Below are 19602 nucleotides of genomic sequence, written 5' to 3'. Positions count from 1 at the left end.
CTCTGTACCTAGTAAAAACATGAATAATTACAATTCAGAAGAAGTGCCACCTACAAAACCGAGAAAGGAAAGAACAGGGGATTTGTATGACTTTCTGTATAGTTAAAGATTTTTAGAAGTCTATTCTATCTTTCGAATATATTATTCTATTGTTATTTTATGTATTTATATTCCCAGTATTGTTTATTTTTTCAAATACTTATTTACTCAAAATTCACAGCATATTTGAATGTGAACAGACAAACGTATTTAACTCGCTTAATTTTGTGCTTTTGGTCTTAAATTGAATTACCGTAATTAAATGTCGTCAACCATTGAGTAGGTTTGTTTTTACATTTTTTTGTGTTTTATGTAGTTTATTAAGCCAAAGCAAGAAGACAGAAAAGCTTTTGCTATATAGAAATTTAATAAAATAAAATAATTCCTTTAGTTAAAAACTTTTATTTTTATTTTAATTAGTAAAAATTTAGCTATTATAAAATAAAACTGTTCTTTTTTCTTTTTTTGAAAGCACTTTCTTCGTCTCTTAGAAAGGTTGTGTAGAGCATCACGAACTCTTGATAGAATTAGCCTAACATACAAAATAGATTGTGCTAGTTAGAGACGAAAGTTACTCCATGTGGCTTGGACTATTGGATTTTGTTTATTTTTTAAACTTGTACAGTCAAGATGCGCCAGAAATCTTTGTCAAAATTCTTCTTCATAACCTCTAAAATCTAAAATGCAGACTTGCTTCCACCGGATTTCAACTGTGTATTTACTAGCGAATGTAATCATGGAGCTTTGCCTTTTTAAAATTCTGCTGTCAATTTTCTAAACGAAAACCTGTGACGAAAAACTTACTAAGTTTCATATAGCCTGAGGGTCTTCAAGACTTGCCTTATTAAGATTTAATTCTGCCTGAAAAGGGTTTTTCAGTTCACGCTTTATCTTTATGATAACGACTTTCAATTGCAACACTGGCCTTGGAAGACGGTATTAGTGATGGGCCTTCTTTGTAGATGAGCTAAATTCTGTAAAATTACTAGACGATCTATCCTAAGCCCTTCGTTTCTAACAAAAGGCAGGTGTAACTTTGGCTTGAAGATATTACCTTCAGCAGATAGTTGCTTGTTTTGCATGTTTGAATATAAAATCATTCCCTGTTACATTAACTTTTGCTCCTGCAAGAGAGAGCCTACTCCTACGCTCTGCCTCTATTTTCCACTGTTAACATGTCAACACAATAATAATCTACGCATCGAGATATTGTCGAAACTAATTAAAAAAAAAATTGCTAAGAATAAATCTAAGTTTTATTAACGTTATGAAAACGTAGCTATTAAATATTCGTCGACAACACACTTTAAATTTGGAGGATATTGAAGAAAGCTATCGTAAAATTGAAGTATTTATTTAGAAACAAATCTAGAAAGAAAAAAACCATTTAAGATCATGTACCGTCGTGTTCTTCTCCAGCTGTAAACGTTCTTTCTTTTTTTAACAATTTTGCTTCAAATTTGTTTCTTAGAATTCTTAAATTTGTTTCTTGTATCTTATAGCTAAGTCACTGTTAAACAGCGGTCTTCAGTGGAAGAAAAAATAACTCTCAAAAGACTAGTTTTTTTTTAAGTTTATGATTTTTCCTATTGAAAGGGACAATATTGTGAGCTAAAGTTATCCGATCCAATACCTTGAGAGGTTTCATTATGGTCATTATTTATTACATATTCCTTTACTGTGCTGAAAATTGTTGCTTCTTTTTTATTGCGAGTAAATTGCACGAAAGTTACTGAATAAACTTGTCACTCCAAAAAAAAACAAAAAAAAAAAATCTAGAAGAGAAACAGAACGGAACAGAACATATTAGAAAATGGTAAGAATGGTTGAGGACGGTGAAACCTTCCATATAGTTTAAAAGGAAAGAATTTCTTATTAGAAATTACGAAGTGATTTCTCTATGACATAATTGGCTGGTCTCTGAACTTATGATCTCTTGCTTAGCTGTACTAATACTAAAATCATCATTTTCCTTCTTTTTGTTTTAATCTTAAACCATCGGTTTTATATCTTATTAGCATAAAACGCGTAAATCAGCTTTAAGTTGTCTAGTCCTTACAAAAGAAATGACGCTATTGCTATATTCGGCAATTAACTGTGTATGTTGCTGATGTTCTTGCCGAACTAGTTACAAGCGTGAGAGCCAATAAGAAGGATGAAATTTTTAAAAAAATCCAGAATACTAGAGCGAAATGTTTATAGATACGTGGACTTTTCTTTAGCTTAGACTTGAAAAGCTCGTGTTTTTTGAGTGAGTTGTTTAGTTTTAGCCTTTATCAAGCAAAGCAAGGTGGGTAATTTTTGCGCTTTGCTTCTAATGTGTGCAGAGAAACACCAAATTATTAGTTTTATGACCTAAAAATTCTGACATTGACTCATGAAAATCAAGTGTTCGTATACAATTGTGATATAACTGTTAGTAAATGAACAATAGAAAAAAAAATGTAAAATGACAAAAAAATATCTTATAAAAAAACAAAACGATCTAGATTTGGAACAAACTTTAAAGTTTGAAAGATTTCTTGCATAGAATTAAATTCATTATCAAAATAGTCTTTTAAGTTATTTTAACTCCCTTGATATCAAGAACAAATTGAAATTAACTGAAAAACTACTTTTAATATAGAAGTAAAGAGTGACATTAAAACCCAAAATACCCTGGATATAAATGGGGGCTGCCGCCCCTAAACTCCCGACTTTTTACGCTGAAATTAACATCTTTCTCCAAAGCTTCAAGAGTGGCAGTCTTAACACTAGAGCATCTTTATGAACAGCTTATTATTATAATTTTTTTTTGAATTAAAGACTTATTTGTTTGTGTTTGCTGTAAGCAATAGCCTAAAACTTGTAGTTCAAATGCTTCGAAACAGAACCGGTAAATAAAACACTTGCAATGACCAACAGACTATATTTGTCGCACTCTTTAGTGCTTTCAGTAAAACATCAGTCAAATGATACCGTAATCAACTTTGGGAGGAGGGCGGTGGTAATCCTTCGTATACATTATAATTTCTGCTCGTTTGACCTGCAATATCACCATCTACTTTCATGTTATTAAAACGATTTTTGTATTAGCTTTTAAGTCACATAACATCGCAAGAGACTGTAAAAATTTGCTACTGTTTTTTTACTTGAACATTTAAATCTTGCCCTGTAAAATGAGAAAATTGCTTTGAATAGACGGAATATCTTATTCTGAGTCATATTTTATTTCTGAAAAACAGTTTTTGAGCTGAGTCAGGCAAAATTCATATCATTAAAAAGTGCAAGATCAATTGCAACACCGTGTAATCATGTAAGACGAGCCCTAGTGCTGGACAAATATCCTTGCCCACGTCTACAACGCGCTAATGCTATGAAATGTGTACTAAAAGAAATTAATTTATTGTCAACAGTACAGTAATGAACTAATGTAAATTCTAATGTAAAAGAAAAAAGTCCCGAGTTTTTTTTTTTTTTTTTTGAATGATACCAGCAGCATGATTTATTTTCACAGGAAAGGACTGTTTTCTAGATATATTTATCAATGAAGTTAGTTCCACTGTCGTCCCAGGTGCAATCAAAGTGACGTCTATGGTTCTGAAAAAGAATAAGGTTGTAAGTATACAATCACTTTCTAAGTTTGACAATATTACTCATTGGTTAATGCTTAGTTTTGAGTGTATGCATTGTGTAAAGAGAATGGCAAAAGTCTTTCAGACTCTACGAAAATGCTTGAGCCATGAAACCATTTTTGCCTTAACGCTTTCTATTACTACGTCTGGGAAATCTATGCCCTTTTCCATGATTGATTGAAAAAACAAGCAAAGTTTCTCTTATGGAAGTAAAGAGCGAAGTTGAAACTTAAATGAACAAAGATTATTGCTTTGTAAATTATGCAATAGCCTATATATCTGTAAAAAATAGCTAAAAAAAACTGGTTCGTCTTATTTTCCAATATAGGTAGAATTTTAAAAACTAATGGTTTATGAAAACTGAAATAGCTGTGTTTTTTAGAGAATTATAATTGTATGCTTAAAAGTTATCGATATCATGGTTAGTAAAAGACTATTGAGAGTCTTACAAATTAGCGTTTTATTTTCAGCATCCTGTAATTTTCTGCTCCTAAGAAAACTTCTTGTTCTTTTGGTGTTGGTTTTGTGTTTTCAGTAAAGCGCTAGTTTCTATAATTTTATCGAGTCAGGTATCACAAAATATCTATCAAGCATCACAAGTCAGTTTATTTGAGCGAGTTTTGAAGATAAATCTTGCGTAAACTAAAAATGTGAAGCAATAATTTGTGTTTGTTTTAGGTTTCAACTTCGCTCGTTATTTCCGCAAAAAAAAACTTTTCTTAATTATTCTCTCTATTTTATTTTTAATGAAAATACAATAAATTTATAATAAGGTCTTTATTTCCTTTGAGCGGTGTCAAAATAATTTTGTTGTTGTTCAAATACAATATTAAATATATGTTTTATTTCCTACTTTCCCTAAAATTTCCCACAAGGTAAGTGCAATTATGTCAAACAGTTACGAATTATATTTAATTATATTAAATAATATTAAACGAATTATAATAGAAATATATTAAATAATTCGTTTAATATAATAAAATTATATTAAACGAATTATATTATTAAGTATGTAAACAGGTTACGAACTATAGGCAAGGAGCGACACGGCCCGATAGTAACCGAAGCTCTAAAAAACAGAATTTCGATAACATTTCACATCTCAAAAAATTGGCTTTTTACGCTGATTCCAAATGTAAAAAATTCACAAGTTTAACGTTACCCATCAAAACCTACGAGCCTGAAAAAATGTACCTGATTTTCAAGAAAGTGGAGAAACACCCCCCAAAAAATTCAAGCGATTTTAATGAAAATGATACCTTCAAATCCAGCATATCAGAGAATACTATGTCCTACAACTCTTATCTATAAAAATGTGGAATTTTGCATTTTTTTTTACCGGAAGAAAGATCGCGGATGCGTGTATATTTGTTTTTTTGTTGTTGTTATTTTTTCTTAGGGATTGTCGCATTGAACCAATGACTCTAGATGATCGGGAGAGGAAGTAGAAAGTTCTAGAGCCCTTTTTAAGTGACCAAATAGAGCATAGGGCAACTAGCCCTCCTCATACGCCCCTTTTTTCCTCAGACGTCCGATCAAAATTTTGAGATAGCTTTCTGATTCAGAATAGCTGAAAGATCTATGAACTATATGTCCGTGGATGAAACGACCCTCTCCCAACAGTCCTTGGGGAAAGGACTGTAACTTACAGAAGTTGCCCATTGCTTACATATAATATTTGTTATTTGGAAATGTATGGAATTCTTTTTTTTGGGAGGGGGGTTTTCCAAGGAGAGAATTGTTCGTGGGAATGGAAGTTCACGGGGAACCGTGGAAAATTTTACCCGGGGGAGAAGATTTCCTAGTATGATTTGATAAATGGAGAAAAATTAAATTTCTTTTTTTTTCAACTAAAAGTAAGGATCAACATTAAAACTTAAACCGAATGAAAATTATTGCATATATGAGAGGGACTGTCCCTTCCTCAACCTTCGCCCTTTACGCCAAAGTTTGACTTCTTGTCACAATTCTTCAAGAAAGCATGCTCAAAAACAAGGGCTGATAAATTTAAATGAGAATTATTTTTTCATATCATTGTCTCATAGTTTCTTATATTTTAATTATTTTTAAATAACTTCAAGACTTTAGCTTAAAGAGCGACTGTTGAGGAACGGGACGATGCGATAATTCTGTGTTTGTTTTAAGTTTTAATGTTGCTGCTTGCTTTCAGCTGGAAAAAAAAAACTTTTTTTTATCACAAAACTAAAGATTCCAAGAAGTATGTTTCCACCTGTATCTTTGAGACTTTGCACATAAGAAATTTAATTATTTAAAAAAACTGAAAATAAATAAGTGATATTTTTCATTTGGCAAGTTTCTCTCAAAATGTGTTTTTTAGTTTTTGCTTACTAAGGGGGCATACAAGAGGGGGAATTTCAAACCTCCGGTTAAGGGTTTTTGACATGGAGATTATAATGGCACCTTTGTTATGCTGCGCAGCCTTCTCACTCCAAAATGTGTAATAAGGCACTTTTTAATGGAGTTATTAAGACGAATCTATAAGATCCACGTAGAGAGGTAGTAGCTTTTAAATGTAGCTTCTAAAAGTAGCTTTAAATTAAGCATCTCGCAGCGATATTGTTGCAATATACTAGCCTTGGCAGATAAAAAGAATTAAAAATATATTATGATATGCATGCTAACCATACAAAAAAGGATATTCCATGTTTATCAGTACGAAGGGCTCAAGGCTTCTAGTTGAGCGTTTTAGAACATGGTAATGGATTGGTTGTCTTAGAATTTGTATTCTCTGGTATTTTGACCGTCTTTGAACCGAAATTGATGTCTTGCGAAACAAAATGGCAGAAAATGCCACTTTGCTATGGTACGATCTCTGTTGTTGTTAAAAAGAACATCATCTGCAGTTAAATGATCAACCATCTTTATAGTCACTGCAGCATTCACGTTATGACCACCTGACGATTTATGAATAAAGACGGAACTCGCAGCAGTATTCAAAATATATTGTAAAGCTTGATCCGCATGCTGTCGAACATTTCTTCAAAGTGGAGATCCCTAAAACTCCCTTTTTGAGCTTTAGACATTAACAAATCCATTGCTTATCTTAGAACTTGCATTTGCTGACATTTTAACCCTCTTTGAGCAAAAATTGATGTTTTGCGAAACAAAATGGCAGAAAATATCAATTTGCTGTGGCACGAACTCTTTCACCATTTTAAAGGTCGTCATCTGATGGTTATTGATCGTCAATCTTGGTAGTCACTGCAGTATTCATGTCATTACCAGCTGACGATTTAAAAATGACGATGGTACTGGCAGCAGCATTCACAACTAATTGTAACACTTGCTGTAGAACTATTCTTCAGGATGGGGAGCTGAAAAAGAAGTGTAATTTCCTATGGGGCAGGGAAAGCAACTGCCCCTCTTAGACCTCAGTTTTCTCCCTTCCAGACCCCAGTCCATCCCCACTGGAAGATAGTTTCTTCAACAGTCATGTCAAAACTCAGATAAGCTTGCATAATTCAAGTATCCACAGAAACCGGTTAGTTTTCTTAAGTATATCTTTACCCTTATGGTACTATTGACTCACTTATCAGTTTTCACTGTCATTTTCACTTGATTTTAGAAAATTGGCTCCAATTTTGCCCTCTCCCCCAGGATTTTTACAAAATTATGCCACTGAGCTGAAACCACGTATTTAAAGTTTTAAGTCGTGACAAATCTATTGATTATCTTAGAATTCGAACTTCCTGGCATTTTGATCCTCTTTGGTAAAAAAAAAACTGATTTTATGTTCCTCAACATGACAGAAAGCGTTCCTCATGCCCCGTATCCCAGAGAGATCTTGCTATGGCAAGATCTCTTTTGTTACTTAAAAAGGTAATCAGCTGATGATGGGTTTTAAAGACCTTGGTAGTGCAGCATTTGTGTCATTATAAGCTGACGAACTATGAATAAACACAGAACCTATTGGGGTATTTACGGCATACTTTGGAGCCGTTTTGAAGATGGGGGGTGGGGCTTAATACCTCCTGTTTAAAGTTTTAGACTGTACAAGAATCTATTGGCTCTATCAGAATTTGTATTCTCCGCATTTTAACTCTCTTCGGGCAAAAATAGTTGTTTTGTGGTACAAAATTGCAGAAAATGCCACTTCGCTATGGCACAAACTATTTGTTACTTCAAACAGACTCTAGATATTACAATTTTCTTTCAATTAGGCCCTCTGCTAACATTCTAAGTCCACTGGCTTAATCGCCCTTTGAAAAAAAAAGAAAAATGGAGACACATCATTACTTCCAATGCAAAAAAAGATTTCATTAGCTGTTAAATGTGGAGATTGTAATTTTACTGTGCATGATTTTCAATAATGATGGCTCCAATGGTGCATTTTCCATGTTGGTCTGACGTGATTATCGAGGGGTTTCAGCTCGTTTTCGAAATTCCCATAAATTTAATTTCGTAATAAACTTTTACTTTTAAGATTAATCGAAATAATAGCTACCACTGAATGAAAAGCTGGATGAAAGTCAGTTGTCTTTCAGCAGTCTCAGCACCATTTTTGAGGTTTCGATTACTATATGCTATAATCCACATTCTTTACTAGCAACCGTGACAATTACTGCAGCCATGAATTTTTTTTGTTGTTGCTTTTTGCTTCTTTTAGCCTTTCGCGGAGAAGAAATTTAATGGCAAGTAGTAGTGCATAAACTGTAGACCAATAGTAGAAAAATCATTCATGAATTAATAAATAAATAATTTTATTCATCGAACAAGCCCTTGCTGGGTATTTCACTGTCTGGAGCATATTTTCATACATTTCACTGTATATTGCTGGGGAATTCTCAAGCTTTCTAATCCGCTAAGCTTTCTAAGCTTGCTAATCTTATACCATAGAAACTATATGTTGATTATCAATCTCATAGTTGGATAACGCTTAGTTAAAAATGAGTCCTAATATGGAATCATAGCACTAAATGACGTTGACGTGCGTGAATTTACCTCTAAATTAGGACTTGATTTCTAAACCAATCATTATTAAATTAGCTGTGTGTTGTGTGCGCGTTTTTCCTTCTCTTTCGCTCGTTTACTATCTCCCTCTCTTTCACTTCCTCTCTCTCTTTCACCCTTTCCTTTCTATCTCTGTATTTTTTTTCCTTCTATAATTTATATTCAAACACAATGGATGACAAATGAATCAGACATTTTGTCTTTAATATAACCAGATTCTCAAATATATATATAAAAAAAAATATCATTTTATTCTCTGGAAAAAGATGACGCTGCCTACTGACACCTCGTTAATTCAAAGTAAACTCAGAGTACTGTGTTCATATTTGCTAAATTAAGCAGTTTGAACGTTTTTTGCTTAAGCTCCGTCATACTTTGTATCATTGTAAAAAAGTAGCGTATGTTCTTAAGTTTGTCGCGTCATTTGAGTTAGACGGCATTTTCCCCTTGTTTGGAAAATTGAAAATGCCTTTTTTTGTATTATTAGACCTCATTTTCTTATTTCACGAAATAAAAAAATTCTTGAAAAATGGTATTTTCTTTATTTCACGCATTTATTTATTATCTCACATTGAATTTGTTATTCCTCTTCACAATCTCCTTATCATTATTTACTTCTTGGTATGTAATAATACTATTAGCGAGCATTACAAAGCGAAAAATCTTAAAATTGATTGACCAGTTATTTTTTCTTTTTCACATCGTAATACTATCATCTACAATACACAATACTGTAAATATCATCTACAGTACAATAATCATCTACAATAGAATAAAACAAACCTACCTATCCCTTGATTTCGAAACAAAGGCTTTTATTACTTATAGTCATGTATTTCAAAAAGCCAAAGATACTGAAATTTTGAATTTTTTTGAGATGTGGGGGGGGGGAAGGCAAAGTTGAAACAAACCGCTTTTATTTATTTCGATCATAGGCTATCTGAAAGTTTATTATATGTTCCAGTCAAAAAGGAATTATTTTAAACCGGAGAAATGTCCTCCTTTCTGCAGTATGTTTTCGAATTTTGCTTAAAAACAAACATAGAAATCATAAATCAAATTAAAAAAAAAAAAAAAAAAAAAAAAAGTTAACTGACAAATGGCAAAAATTTTTGCAAAAGTTAAAAACGCAAAACAAATTGTTGTTATATGATCAAATAAACAATGATCAAATAACAAATAAAATATCACAAATAACTGCTATGTAATCCACAAATAAAATCATTTTTATAGGCTTATGGCGTCTTTTATTTCAAAAGACCAAAAGCAGCGTTGGAACAAACTAATATGTTCAATGCTTAGCATTGAAATAAAATATATTTCAACGGTGAATACCAGCTAAAAGTCCGTTTGCTGTTGTTTTTTGACCTCTAAATTAAAGAGCAGGGTTGTGTTCTATCCCCCTTATATGTATCATTTTGATGAACTTCGTCTTAAGGAGCACAGGAAAGGCAATTGGAGACCATGGAATCAAATGGGGAGGAAGAACGCTCCTGGACTTAGATTATGCTGATGATTTAAGCATATTAGATGAAAGTGTGAGCAAAATGAATGAATTTTTAGAGGTTTTACGAGTTCAGGGTGCTAAAATAGGTCCAGCGGCAATTTAGTAAGAGTAGGAACACATTTTCCTCCGTTACTACTATCTTCATTCCAATATGATAGAATAGGCTTGTGCAGTTGAATAGCAACAACTATTTCCTTGAATAATCCCATGATGAGAATAAACAACTTTATTCAAATATGCAAGGAAAAGCTAAATACAATAAAATAGCAATGGTAATTTGTTTGCAGAATACGAATCAGATATTGCACCTGAGACGAAAAGAAAAAAAAAGTATTTACCGACATTTTAAATGCACAATATAAAAAAGGCTCATAGAACCGGGGCTAGAAAGTGTTTAAAGATTTGTTGGCCTTTAAAAAGGCCGTTGGGTAGGGGGACAGTTCAAAAGGCATGTGGAAATAATTAACCACCAAAGCCATACAATGTACGACCTCGACGCTTCAGAGCGTAGACTACATCCATAGCAGTTACAGTATTTCTCTTGGCATGTTCTGTGTAGGTGACAGCATCGCGAATAACATTTTCTAGTGAACACCTCTGGTTTCCTCGTAAATTAGGCCAGATATACGTTTTACACCATCACGGCGGGCCAGTCTTCTAATTGCTGGCTTTGTGATACCCTGGATATTGTCACGAAGAACTTTGCGATGACGTTTTGCGCCTCCTTTTCTAAGCCCCTTTCCTCCTTTTCCTCTTCCTGTCATATTTAATACGATACCGTAGCAATCAGCTTTAAAGTTTTTGACAAACTAACAAGTTTTCTTGAAAGCTCGTTTAATTTATACTACTGAAGGCTTTCCCCACAAATTGTTACTCTATCGCGCGGCTGTCGCTCCATATAAATTTAGACACTAGATATCTGCTCCAGGGTTGCCACGGGTAGTACGAAAGTACTACTTTTAGTACTTTTTGATCAAAGTAGTACTTTTTGGATACTTTACGTGAAAGTAGTACTTTTTAAATACTTTTTTGTGAAAGTAGTACTTTTTTGTCCATAAAATGGCACTTTTTCGGTAATTTTTCGAGTCAAGTCGAAATCGTTTCGTTTCGCTGCTAGGGATTTTCAAAGTCGTGCCGACTTCGTTGTTTCTAGCCTTCTAGGGATTTTTAAAATCCGCGACTGCAAGTTATCAGATTGACAGGCAAGAATTTCGAATGTATTTTCAAATGTGACCAACTAAGGTAAAAAAAATTATTTATATCAATAGAAGAGAAGGAATCAACCAAGAGAACAAGGTCCTGAGGCTCGAGAAGAAGCAGAAAGGACCTTAATTCGACGACAACTAAGGTAAAATTCTCCAAACAAATTTGTAATGTGAGGGCCAACTGCTATGCAACGTCCCAGCCCAACGCAGTTATGTACATTAGCTAAATTGCTAACTGTTTGTTTATAACTAACCCCTATTATTGAGTTGGTTCAAAACTGGGTACTGTACTAACCCATATATGTGGATTCTGTATTACTACTCCACATATGAGATAGTTCTAGCCCTTAGATGGGTTAAAATATCATTTTCATTTCAAAAAACTTGTTTTTTTTATTTAATCTTGAGAAGGCGTGGGAGTTATCAAAGACATAATTTCCAGAGTTTTCAACAACACAGAACAAAATGGTTATCTCAAAATTTTGATTTTATGTGTTTTTGGAATTGAATGGCATGCAGGGAAAGGAGACTTGTTATCCTCCAATCACTTTCGCCTAATAAATAGGGCAGTAGCCCTTTCCTTTTCCAATTGAATGAGTATTCTTGAAATTTTCTACAACAACATCTGGCCATCTCAAAATGCATTACGGGAAAATACAAAGTTTCAGGGGTGGGGATATCACCCTGGCTAATCATGATAAAAATAAAATTTTGAAGAAAGGATGAAACAAGGACAGAATAAACCCAGTGAAAAACATTTAAAAAAATAGCTGTTTATTGTCCTTGTTTTATCCTTTCTTTGTGATTTTATGTTTTAATCTTAAAAATGGCAGTGCAACTTTTGATTACTAATCAACCCCCCCCCCTTCCTTCTCCAAAGTTTATGCAATCAGCCTTTATGCCCCCAGAACATAACTTACCTTGTCCTGGGGACTGTGGGGGGTCATCCTCAAAGACTTAAATTCCAGTCCTTTCAGTTGCATTCAACAAAATGATTATCTCAAAATTTGGATGTGTTTAGAGAAATGGATGACAAGAGAGGGTGGTTAATTTCCCTCCAATCACTTTTGAGTTTTAAAAAGGGTACTAACCCTTTTGATTTCCAATAAAATGATTTGTTTTCAAAGTTTCTACAACAACAAATGGCCATCTCCAAATTTCTATCCAATGCATTGCAGGATGATATGAGGTTAAGATGGCACTACAACTTCCAACTAGGAATCCAATAAACCCCCTACAAAATTTGTACAATCAATTCTTTTATACAAAATACAAAGTTTATACAAAATACTTTTACTAAATAATGATTTTTGAAAAAGGGGAAGTACCTAGCAATTTTAAGAAATCCTAAATAAACTACTGCATAAGAAAAGTGATAAGAGTAAGTTTGGTAATTATCAAGACATTAGTCTGGTCTCTGTAGGTAACAAATACTTAGTAATATGATACTTTTTAGACTAAGATTTTTTATATACCAAGTAATAAGAGAAGAACAGTGGAGTTTTAGAAAAGGTAGAGGATGTACCAACCAAACTTCCAACCTTAGGTTAATAATTGAGGAGAGCCTGAGTTATCAAACACATTTGGTCCTCAGTTGTGGTCTTCAAAGTTATCTTTTTTGGTCTTCAGTTTTATAGATTATGATCATGCGTTCAACTCTGTTGATGGAAGAGCTTTAGTGAAGGTATTATCTTTGTATAGTATACCAGACAAACATATTAAAGTGATTAGTGCTATGTACAAGAATAACACTTCTGTGGTTAAGGTAGGAAATGAGGTTAGCAGCTTGTTTAATATCAAATTGGGAGTTAAGCAAGGTTGTGTTTTATCCCCCTTAATATGGATCAATTTTATAGACTTTGCCTTAAGGAGCACAAGAAAGGCAATTTCAGAACATGGAATCAACTGGGAAGGAAAAACATCCGTTCTAAATGAATGTTTGAGCAAAATGAATGAGCTTTAATAGGTTTTGCAAGTTTGGTGTGCTAGAATAGGTTTAAAAATTAATGTTAATAAGACAAGGTCACTAAGGCTAGAAATATGACAAGATGAAAAGGTGAAAATGGGTAGTAAAAAGATTAATTAGGTGAACAGCTTCACTTCCCTTGCCAGTATTATTAGAAAAAACAGTGGGAGCACTAACTACGTTAAAAGTAAACTACCCCTGGCTCAGGGTGTTTTTTTAAGTTGAAAAAAGTTTGAAAAGTTAGGAAGATAAATTTGTTAACCAATATTAGAATTTTGGAAGCTAAAGAGATGACAGTAATCAAATATGGTTCTGAAGCACAAGCACTCCAAAAACTAGATGAAAATTTGCAATATGTTTTCCACAGATATTGCCAATGGATTGTTCTGGGTAGCCAGCTGACTAACCATGTTTCAAACAATCAACATTAAAAAATATAGTTCAATCCCACTTTCAAGAGCTGTAATGAGATAAAGGTTGACTTGTCCAGGACACATTCTGGTAATGAAAGATTGCCATAGATAGTTCTTGTTGGCCAACCATCCAGGGCTAAATGGAAAGCAGGTTGTTTGTAGTTGGGATATGAGGATGTTATAAAGAAGATTTAAGGGAGATTGGAAGTTCAATGGAGGGTATAAAGAGGAAAAGAGGAAGGCTTTGAATAGATTGGGATTGAGGAGAGTGTGCAGCTGTGCTGGCCTCAGGTGCCTTGGTGTTGTGGTGAGTTGTTAGTAGCAGTAGCAGTAAAACCATTAATTTTGTTCAAGTTCTGTTGGTAACACTAGGGTATACTAGAAATACTTGATAGCATAAACTCAAATTATATTCTCTCATGAATTTTTCAAAAAAGAAGTACATGACGACATTGCTAGCATAAAGTCAACTGACAACAAGGGCCTCAAAGAGATTCACAAGGAACTTGCCACAAAATGCAATGTTAGCAAGGTAGAAGCAATTGTTGACTTGGCAATGACTGCACAAGTGACAGAGCTTGTACCAGATGGACTAGATGAACACCTACACCACACAGTCAGAAGCAAGCAAGACAGGCAGTAATAAAAACTCAACATCAGCAGATACAGGATTCCAATCCAAGCAAGTGACAAAGACTTCCTTGCCAAATATTGACATACTGCTAGCATAATGTCAACTGACAACAAGGGCCTCCAAGAGATGCACAAGGAACTTGCCACAAAATGCAATGTTAGCAAGGTAAAAGCGATTGTTGACTTGGCAATGACTTCACAAGTGACAGAGCTTGTACCAGATGGACTAGATGAACACCTACACCACACAGTCAGAAGCAAGCAAGACAGGCAGCAATAAAAACTCAACATCAGCAGATACAGAATTCCAATCCAAGCAAGTGACAAAGACTTCCTTGCCAAATATTTCCAGGATACCTACAAAATAGCAACCAAAATTTTCACTGTGAAGAGATTACCAGCCTAAGCCCTCACGGCTGGGCAACCACTGCAACACACACCAGTCTTATTCGTAGTAACCCGCTCTACTGAAAAGCAGCTTATCCTGGATGCATCCTACCAGCACAAATCGACTCTAGAGCAACAGTTTCAACGAAGGTTGCAACACCAGAAAAACCCTGCTGGAAAAGATGAAGAAGAGACTGGCATGCAGAGAAACAGACCTAGTGATTAAAAAAGAAAAATCACAAAAATGGGCAAACACAAGCAATTCTGATAGCAAGCTGCTTGAGCATGGAAAAATAGCCACTACCTCCTACCATTTCAGCCCCCCCTGTAAATAGTTTATATGTGAGTAATAATAACAATGTAACAGCAAACTTCTGTGAAAGTAAAAAATAGTGAATTAACACTTATGTCCCCATGCCCCTCTACATTGTCCCTCAATAGCTGCTCTGCGTACCTCAGCTGTAATCCAGCCACTTCAACTGTAATTGAGAATAATAGTGTTTATAACCAAAAGTTGCCCAGACACACCCAAAAACTTGTAAACATTGTGACAGCAAACATTGATGTTATCACCAACAAGATGCCAGAACTGGTAACACAGCTCAAACTAAGTCAGATAGATATTGAAGCTCTGTCAGAAATTTGCCCCAGGAATTCCAGATTTCAACTGACAGAAGACTCAATTTGCCCCACTGGATACAACATCTTGCCATGGGTTAAAATGCTGAAAACTGATCTTGAACCCAACAAATATCATTTTAAAAGAAAGGCAAGACAAGAGCCAGTTCTATAATCTGTGAAGTGAAGCCTTCACTTCACTGAAGGAAAATCAGTTCAAGAAGAGTGGCTTTTAGTTTTGAAAGGAGAAAGTCTGTAAACTAATCCACCTGTGAATTAGTGCCATCCAGTAGGGAGAGTAGACTCACCCAATGGGGCTAGTTCCAAATTATTTTTTAATGAACCCAAGGGGTTAGTCCTAACCAAAAAAATAGTTAATATACATGACTAGTCCGGCAGTTCTAGTTTTCTTGTTTAAGTAGCAATGAATTTTGTTTTATTATGAATACTTGTTGTCCCCTGATGGGGGACTCTTAGTTCATATGTACATTCTGATGACAAATAACTAGTCCAAATAACTAGTCCGTTCTGGTGACAAATAACTAGTCCAACTAGTCCGGCAGTTCTACTTTTATTGTTAAAGTAGCAATGAATTTTATTTTATTATGAATACTTGTTGTCCCCTGATGGGGTACTCTTAGTTCATATGTACATTCTGGTTCATTAGTTCATATGTACATTCTCTTTTGTGCAGATTCAGGAGCAATAAAATCTTACATCCTGTTATATTTGGCAGTTATTGTGCACTGGAACCTATTATCGCCCACCGGTGTTTACAAGTATTACATCAAACTAGCTGAAATCTGGGTAATTATATAGTCCCCAGGTATACCTTGGTTGTTTCTTATGTGTTACATTTCATTTTGTGGCTTACATAACTAAAAGACTACAAGAGAAGCAAAGTAAGCCAACTGTGTGTCAAAAGGAAAATAAGTCTGTTTCAGCATGTCATAATACCACCACTTGATTATACTGCTCAACAAGTTTGCAATTTTAAGGGAATGCACAAAGAAGCAAAAACATTCTTAATTTAGGATTATTTAGGATTCATAAGTTATAGTTAAGAATAATACAAGTGAAGACAGTTATTGACGTTAGACCTAAATGGGTCCAGGTTGTCCAGCAAAGCCGTAGCCTATTGCTGTCTGTGATTTTGCTTAATACTATGTACTTTACAAAAGAAATTCACTTTTCCCAGTGTGTTTATTGAAATTTATACATTACAGAACAATGGACATTAGAAAGTATATGAAGGTTGTGCCAGGAAATTCTAGTCAGAAAACAGACCAGTCCCAAGAAAATGACAGTACAATACAAGGAAATGAAGGTGAACCAGTTAGAGAGGTTAACAGCTCTCAGAATAGAACCAGTGAATCAGTTAGTGAAGATTGTGACTCTGCTGAATCAGATACTGAAAGTAATGACACTGGGGATGAAGCCAGTGATCATGAAGAAATGACAGACGAAAGTGAAGATGATAATTGTGAACTGGTAACCATAACCAAACGGAGAATCTCTACAAAGAAACCATCTAAGTCTGGGAAAATACTGAAATTCAGTGCAAAATGGATGGAAGAAAAAGACCTGCAGGGCTGGCTCCAAAGGTATGCAAGAGACAAAACAAAACCTTGGTGCAGGTTCTGTGAAAGGACAATTACTGGGGGGCTATCTCATTTACGTAGACATGCAGTGACTGCAAGTCACATGTCTAAAGTTGATTCGATGAAGAATCAAGTGATTATCGTTGACGGACAAGGCAAAGACCTTGTTTTGTCCAGAGCAGCGAAAGAAAGAGAGATAATAAGCCGACAGGTGACAGCTTTAGAGTTGGCTATGTCAGCCTGGGTAGCCTCGAACTCAAAAGAGATGAGCATGATGGATAGCTTACCAGCACTACTGCAGAAGTTCATACCTGATTCGTCAGTAGTGAAACGTCTTGCATGCGGAAGGACAAAAACAACGGGGCTAATTAAAAACGTGATTGCCCCGTATGCTATCAGCCAGCTTAGCTCAAGATTGCAAGAGTCAGTATATTCCCTAATGGCTGACGAAAGTACTGACAGGTGTGGTACCAAGTACCTTGTAATAATTGTACGATATTACAATGGCACAACTTGCGAAGTCAAGGAAGATTTCCTGGCTATCCCAGAAGTCGAGGATACAACAGCACTAGGCCTGAAAAACCTGATCTACAAGACTTTAAGCGAAAAGAAAATATCACTTGAAAAGTGTATTGGTTTTGCATCTGATAATGCAAGTGTGATGCTTGGGAGGAGCATTTATGCAAATATAACGCCGTCGAAACTCGCAATTTTTCACCATATGTCCTTATCAAGATATAGACCTCAGAGCGTTATCATCAGGGTAATAGACCTAGTTAATCGAAAAATTACAAAAATATTGTATATTTCCTATTTCACAACATTTGCTTAAATTGCAAATTTAACCACAAAAAGTCCATGTATATTTAAAAATTAACTGATAGCATTACTCCTGACATTTGGGGAGATGATCATTTTAAAGAAAGTCTCGGTATCTATGGACCTATATTCTTAGCCATGAGCGTTGGAAGTGCTTTCTAATAGGAGGGAATAATGCAAACCTAACATGCCATGCGGTTACTAAGAAGATTTACCAATTATTTATGAACTATAAAATGTTATTACGACATGCCTGCACGCAGGGAGGAAAGATTTGCAAACCCTCAGCAAAAATTCTTTTTCTCGCAAACCCACAAAAAGGCGGTTTATGTCTTAAACAATCAAAATTTTCTAATACATTCAGTAAATATTTCGGGATTTTAGCAAAAGAGGAATGTCGATGTAAAAATCACAGGGATATAAAGTCAACTACTTCTGCGATTTTTCAATACCAGTGCAAGTCCTCTAGAGTGTTCGTCATCGTATTACTAGCATACGAGGTACGTAGATGAATGAATTTGCAATACATGTGAAAACTAACTTTGGCAAGGAACTTTGTGCCTGGCAAGAAGAAGAAAAGCTAAAGATTCCCCCAAACAATCTGTCAAAGCTGAAAAAAATCTGTCTGGACCCCGTGCTGGTTTTCGAATGAAGAAAAGAAGTCATCTCTGAACCAAGAGGAATAAAACTTAAAGTCTTCTTCTATATTTTGGATCCACAAACCCTATTGGATCATATTTTGGATCCACTGACCCTATTGAATCATATTTTGGATCCACTGACCCATTGGATCATATTTTAAATCCACTGACACTATTGGATCCCATTTTGAATCCACTGACTCTATTGGACCATATTTTGGACCCATTGACCCTATTAGATCATACTTAGAAATCGACTGACCCAATAGGATCATATTTTGATTCCCCTGACCCTAGTTGATCATATTTTGGATCCACTGACCCTATCGAACTTTGATGTTAGGACTTCTACCAGCTGCTTTGCGAATGATTTTCAGTGTAATTCTAAAAATGAAGAAACAACTGCCAAACGAGCACGGATAAGCCATTGTTGTCAAATGTTAACCAAGAAATTTGTCCAAAAGACATAATTTCCGCAACCAGCCGAATAAGTTTCAATGATATTTCATGAACGTGTTTGATCGTCGGGAAGAGCGATTTTCTCTGGGGAAAATTCCCCTAAAATAGGGAGCAGGGGAAGGAATGTCTCAAATGCATACCACCAACGCAACCTGCATGTCCAATATTACCAAAGCTGATTTAAGTTAAGATAATACTTATTTTCAAAAAGCCTATCACGAGCTATAATAGAGCCAAATTCTCTTCACATGTCCAAAAAGAAGACGCAAAACAAAGAAACAACTAATACAGCGTAAATATTTCTATTTTAACAGCCAATTTGACTTGATTTTAAGCGTTTTTTTTTTGTTATTTTTACAGTATTTGACTTAGAATGCAAATTCGGCAATATTTTTCTTGTAGCCTGTGATTTCTTTATTCCCCACCCTTTCTGTTTTTGTTTTTGCCATTAATAGCATAAAGTTTATTTTATTTCTTGTAGTTGGACCTTTTTTATTTTTCATTTGTGTAAAAAATTTTCTTGACCATTTTATTCTTGATTCGTATTTTTTCTACTTTACAATTAATGAAAGGATTGTGCCGAAGACAAGGTCAAAAATGAAATAGAAGGAGGAGGGGGGTTATTGATTTAAAATTTCAACTATGTGAGGGATGACCGTTCTTCTATATCTTTCAGTGGAAACTCTTATTGGAGGCCCTTCATCGTTAAAGCTGACAATTATTATCCCA

At 34.7% G+C, this 19602-nt stretch overlaps 1 protein-coding gene and 1 pseudogene across 4 annotated transcripts in view; one reads left to right on the top strand and one right to left on the bottom strand.

Annotated features, from left to right (window-relative positions):
• Positions 1-10579: 10579 nt before the first annotated feature.
• Positions 10580-11006, bottom strand: LOC136027834 (histone H4-like; annotated as a pseudogene).
• Positions 11007-11357: 351 nt separating this feature from the next.
• LOC136027923 (monocarboxylate transporter 14-like) overlaps positions 11358-19602 on the top strand; it is a 35378-nt gene continuing 27133 nt past the window's right edge. For 3 of the 4 annotated variants that reach the window (XR_010617698.1, XR_010617699.1, XM_065705367.1), the window contains exon 1: positions 16904-16957. Coding sequence is in view for 1 of the 4 variants with exons in the window: in XM_065705367.1 (XP_065561439.1) it covers positions 16919-16957 (39 nt within the window). In the remaining 3 variants the exon portion in view is untranslated. Of the gene's footprint in view, positions 11374-16903; positions 16958-19602 lie in introns of those variants that run through there. The other variant, XR_010617700.1, reaches the window with a different exon arrangement.

Source organism: Artemia franciscana, chromosome 6, assembly GCF_032884065.1.
Source record: "Artemia franciscana chromosome 6, ASM3288406v1, whole genome shotgun sequence".
Lineage (NCBI taxonomy): Eukaryota > Metazoa > Arthropoda > Branchiopoda > Anostraca > Artemiidae > Artemia > Artemia franciscana.
The sequence above is the reverse complement of the archived record's forward strand: the minus strand, read 5'-3'. Positions and strand labels throughout refer to the sequence as shown.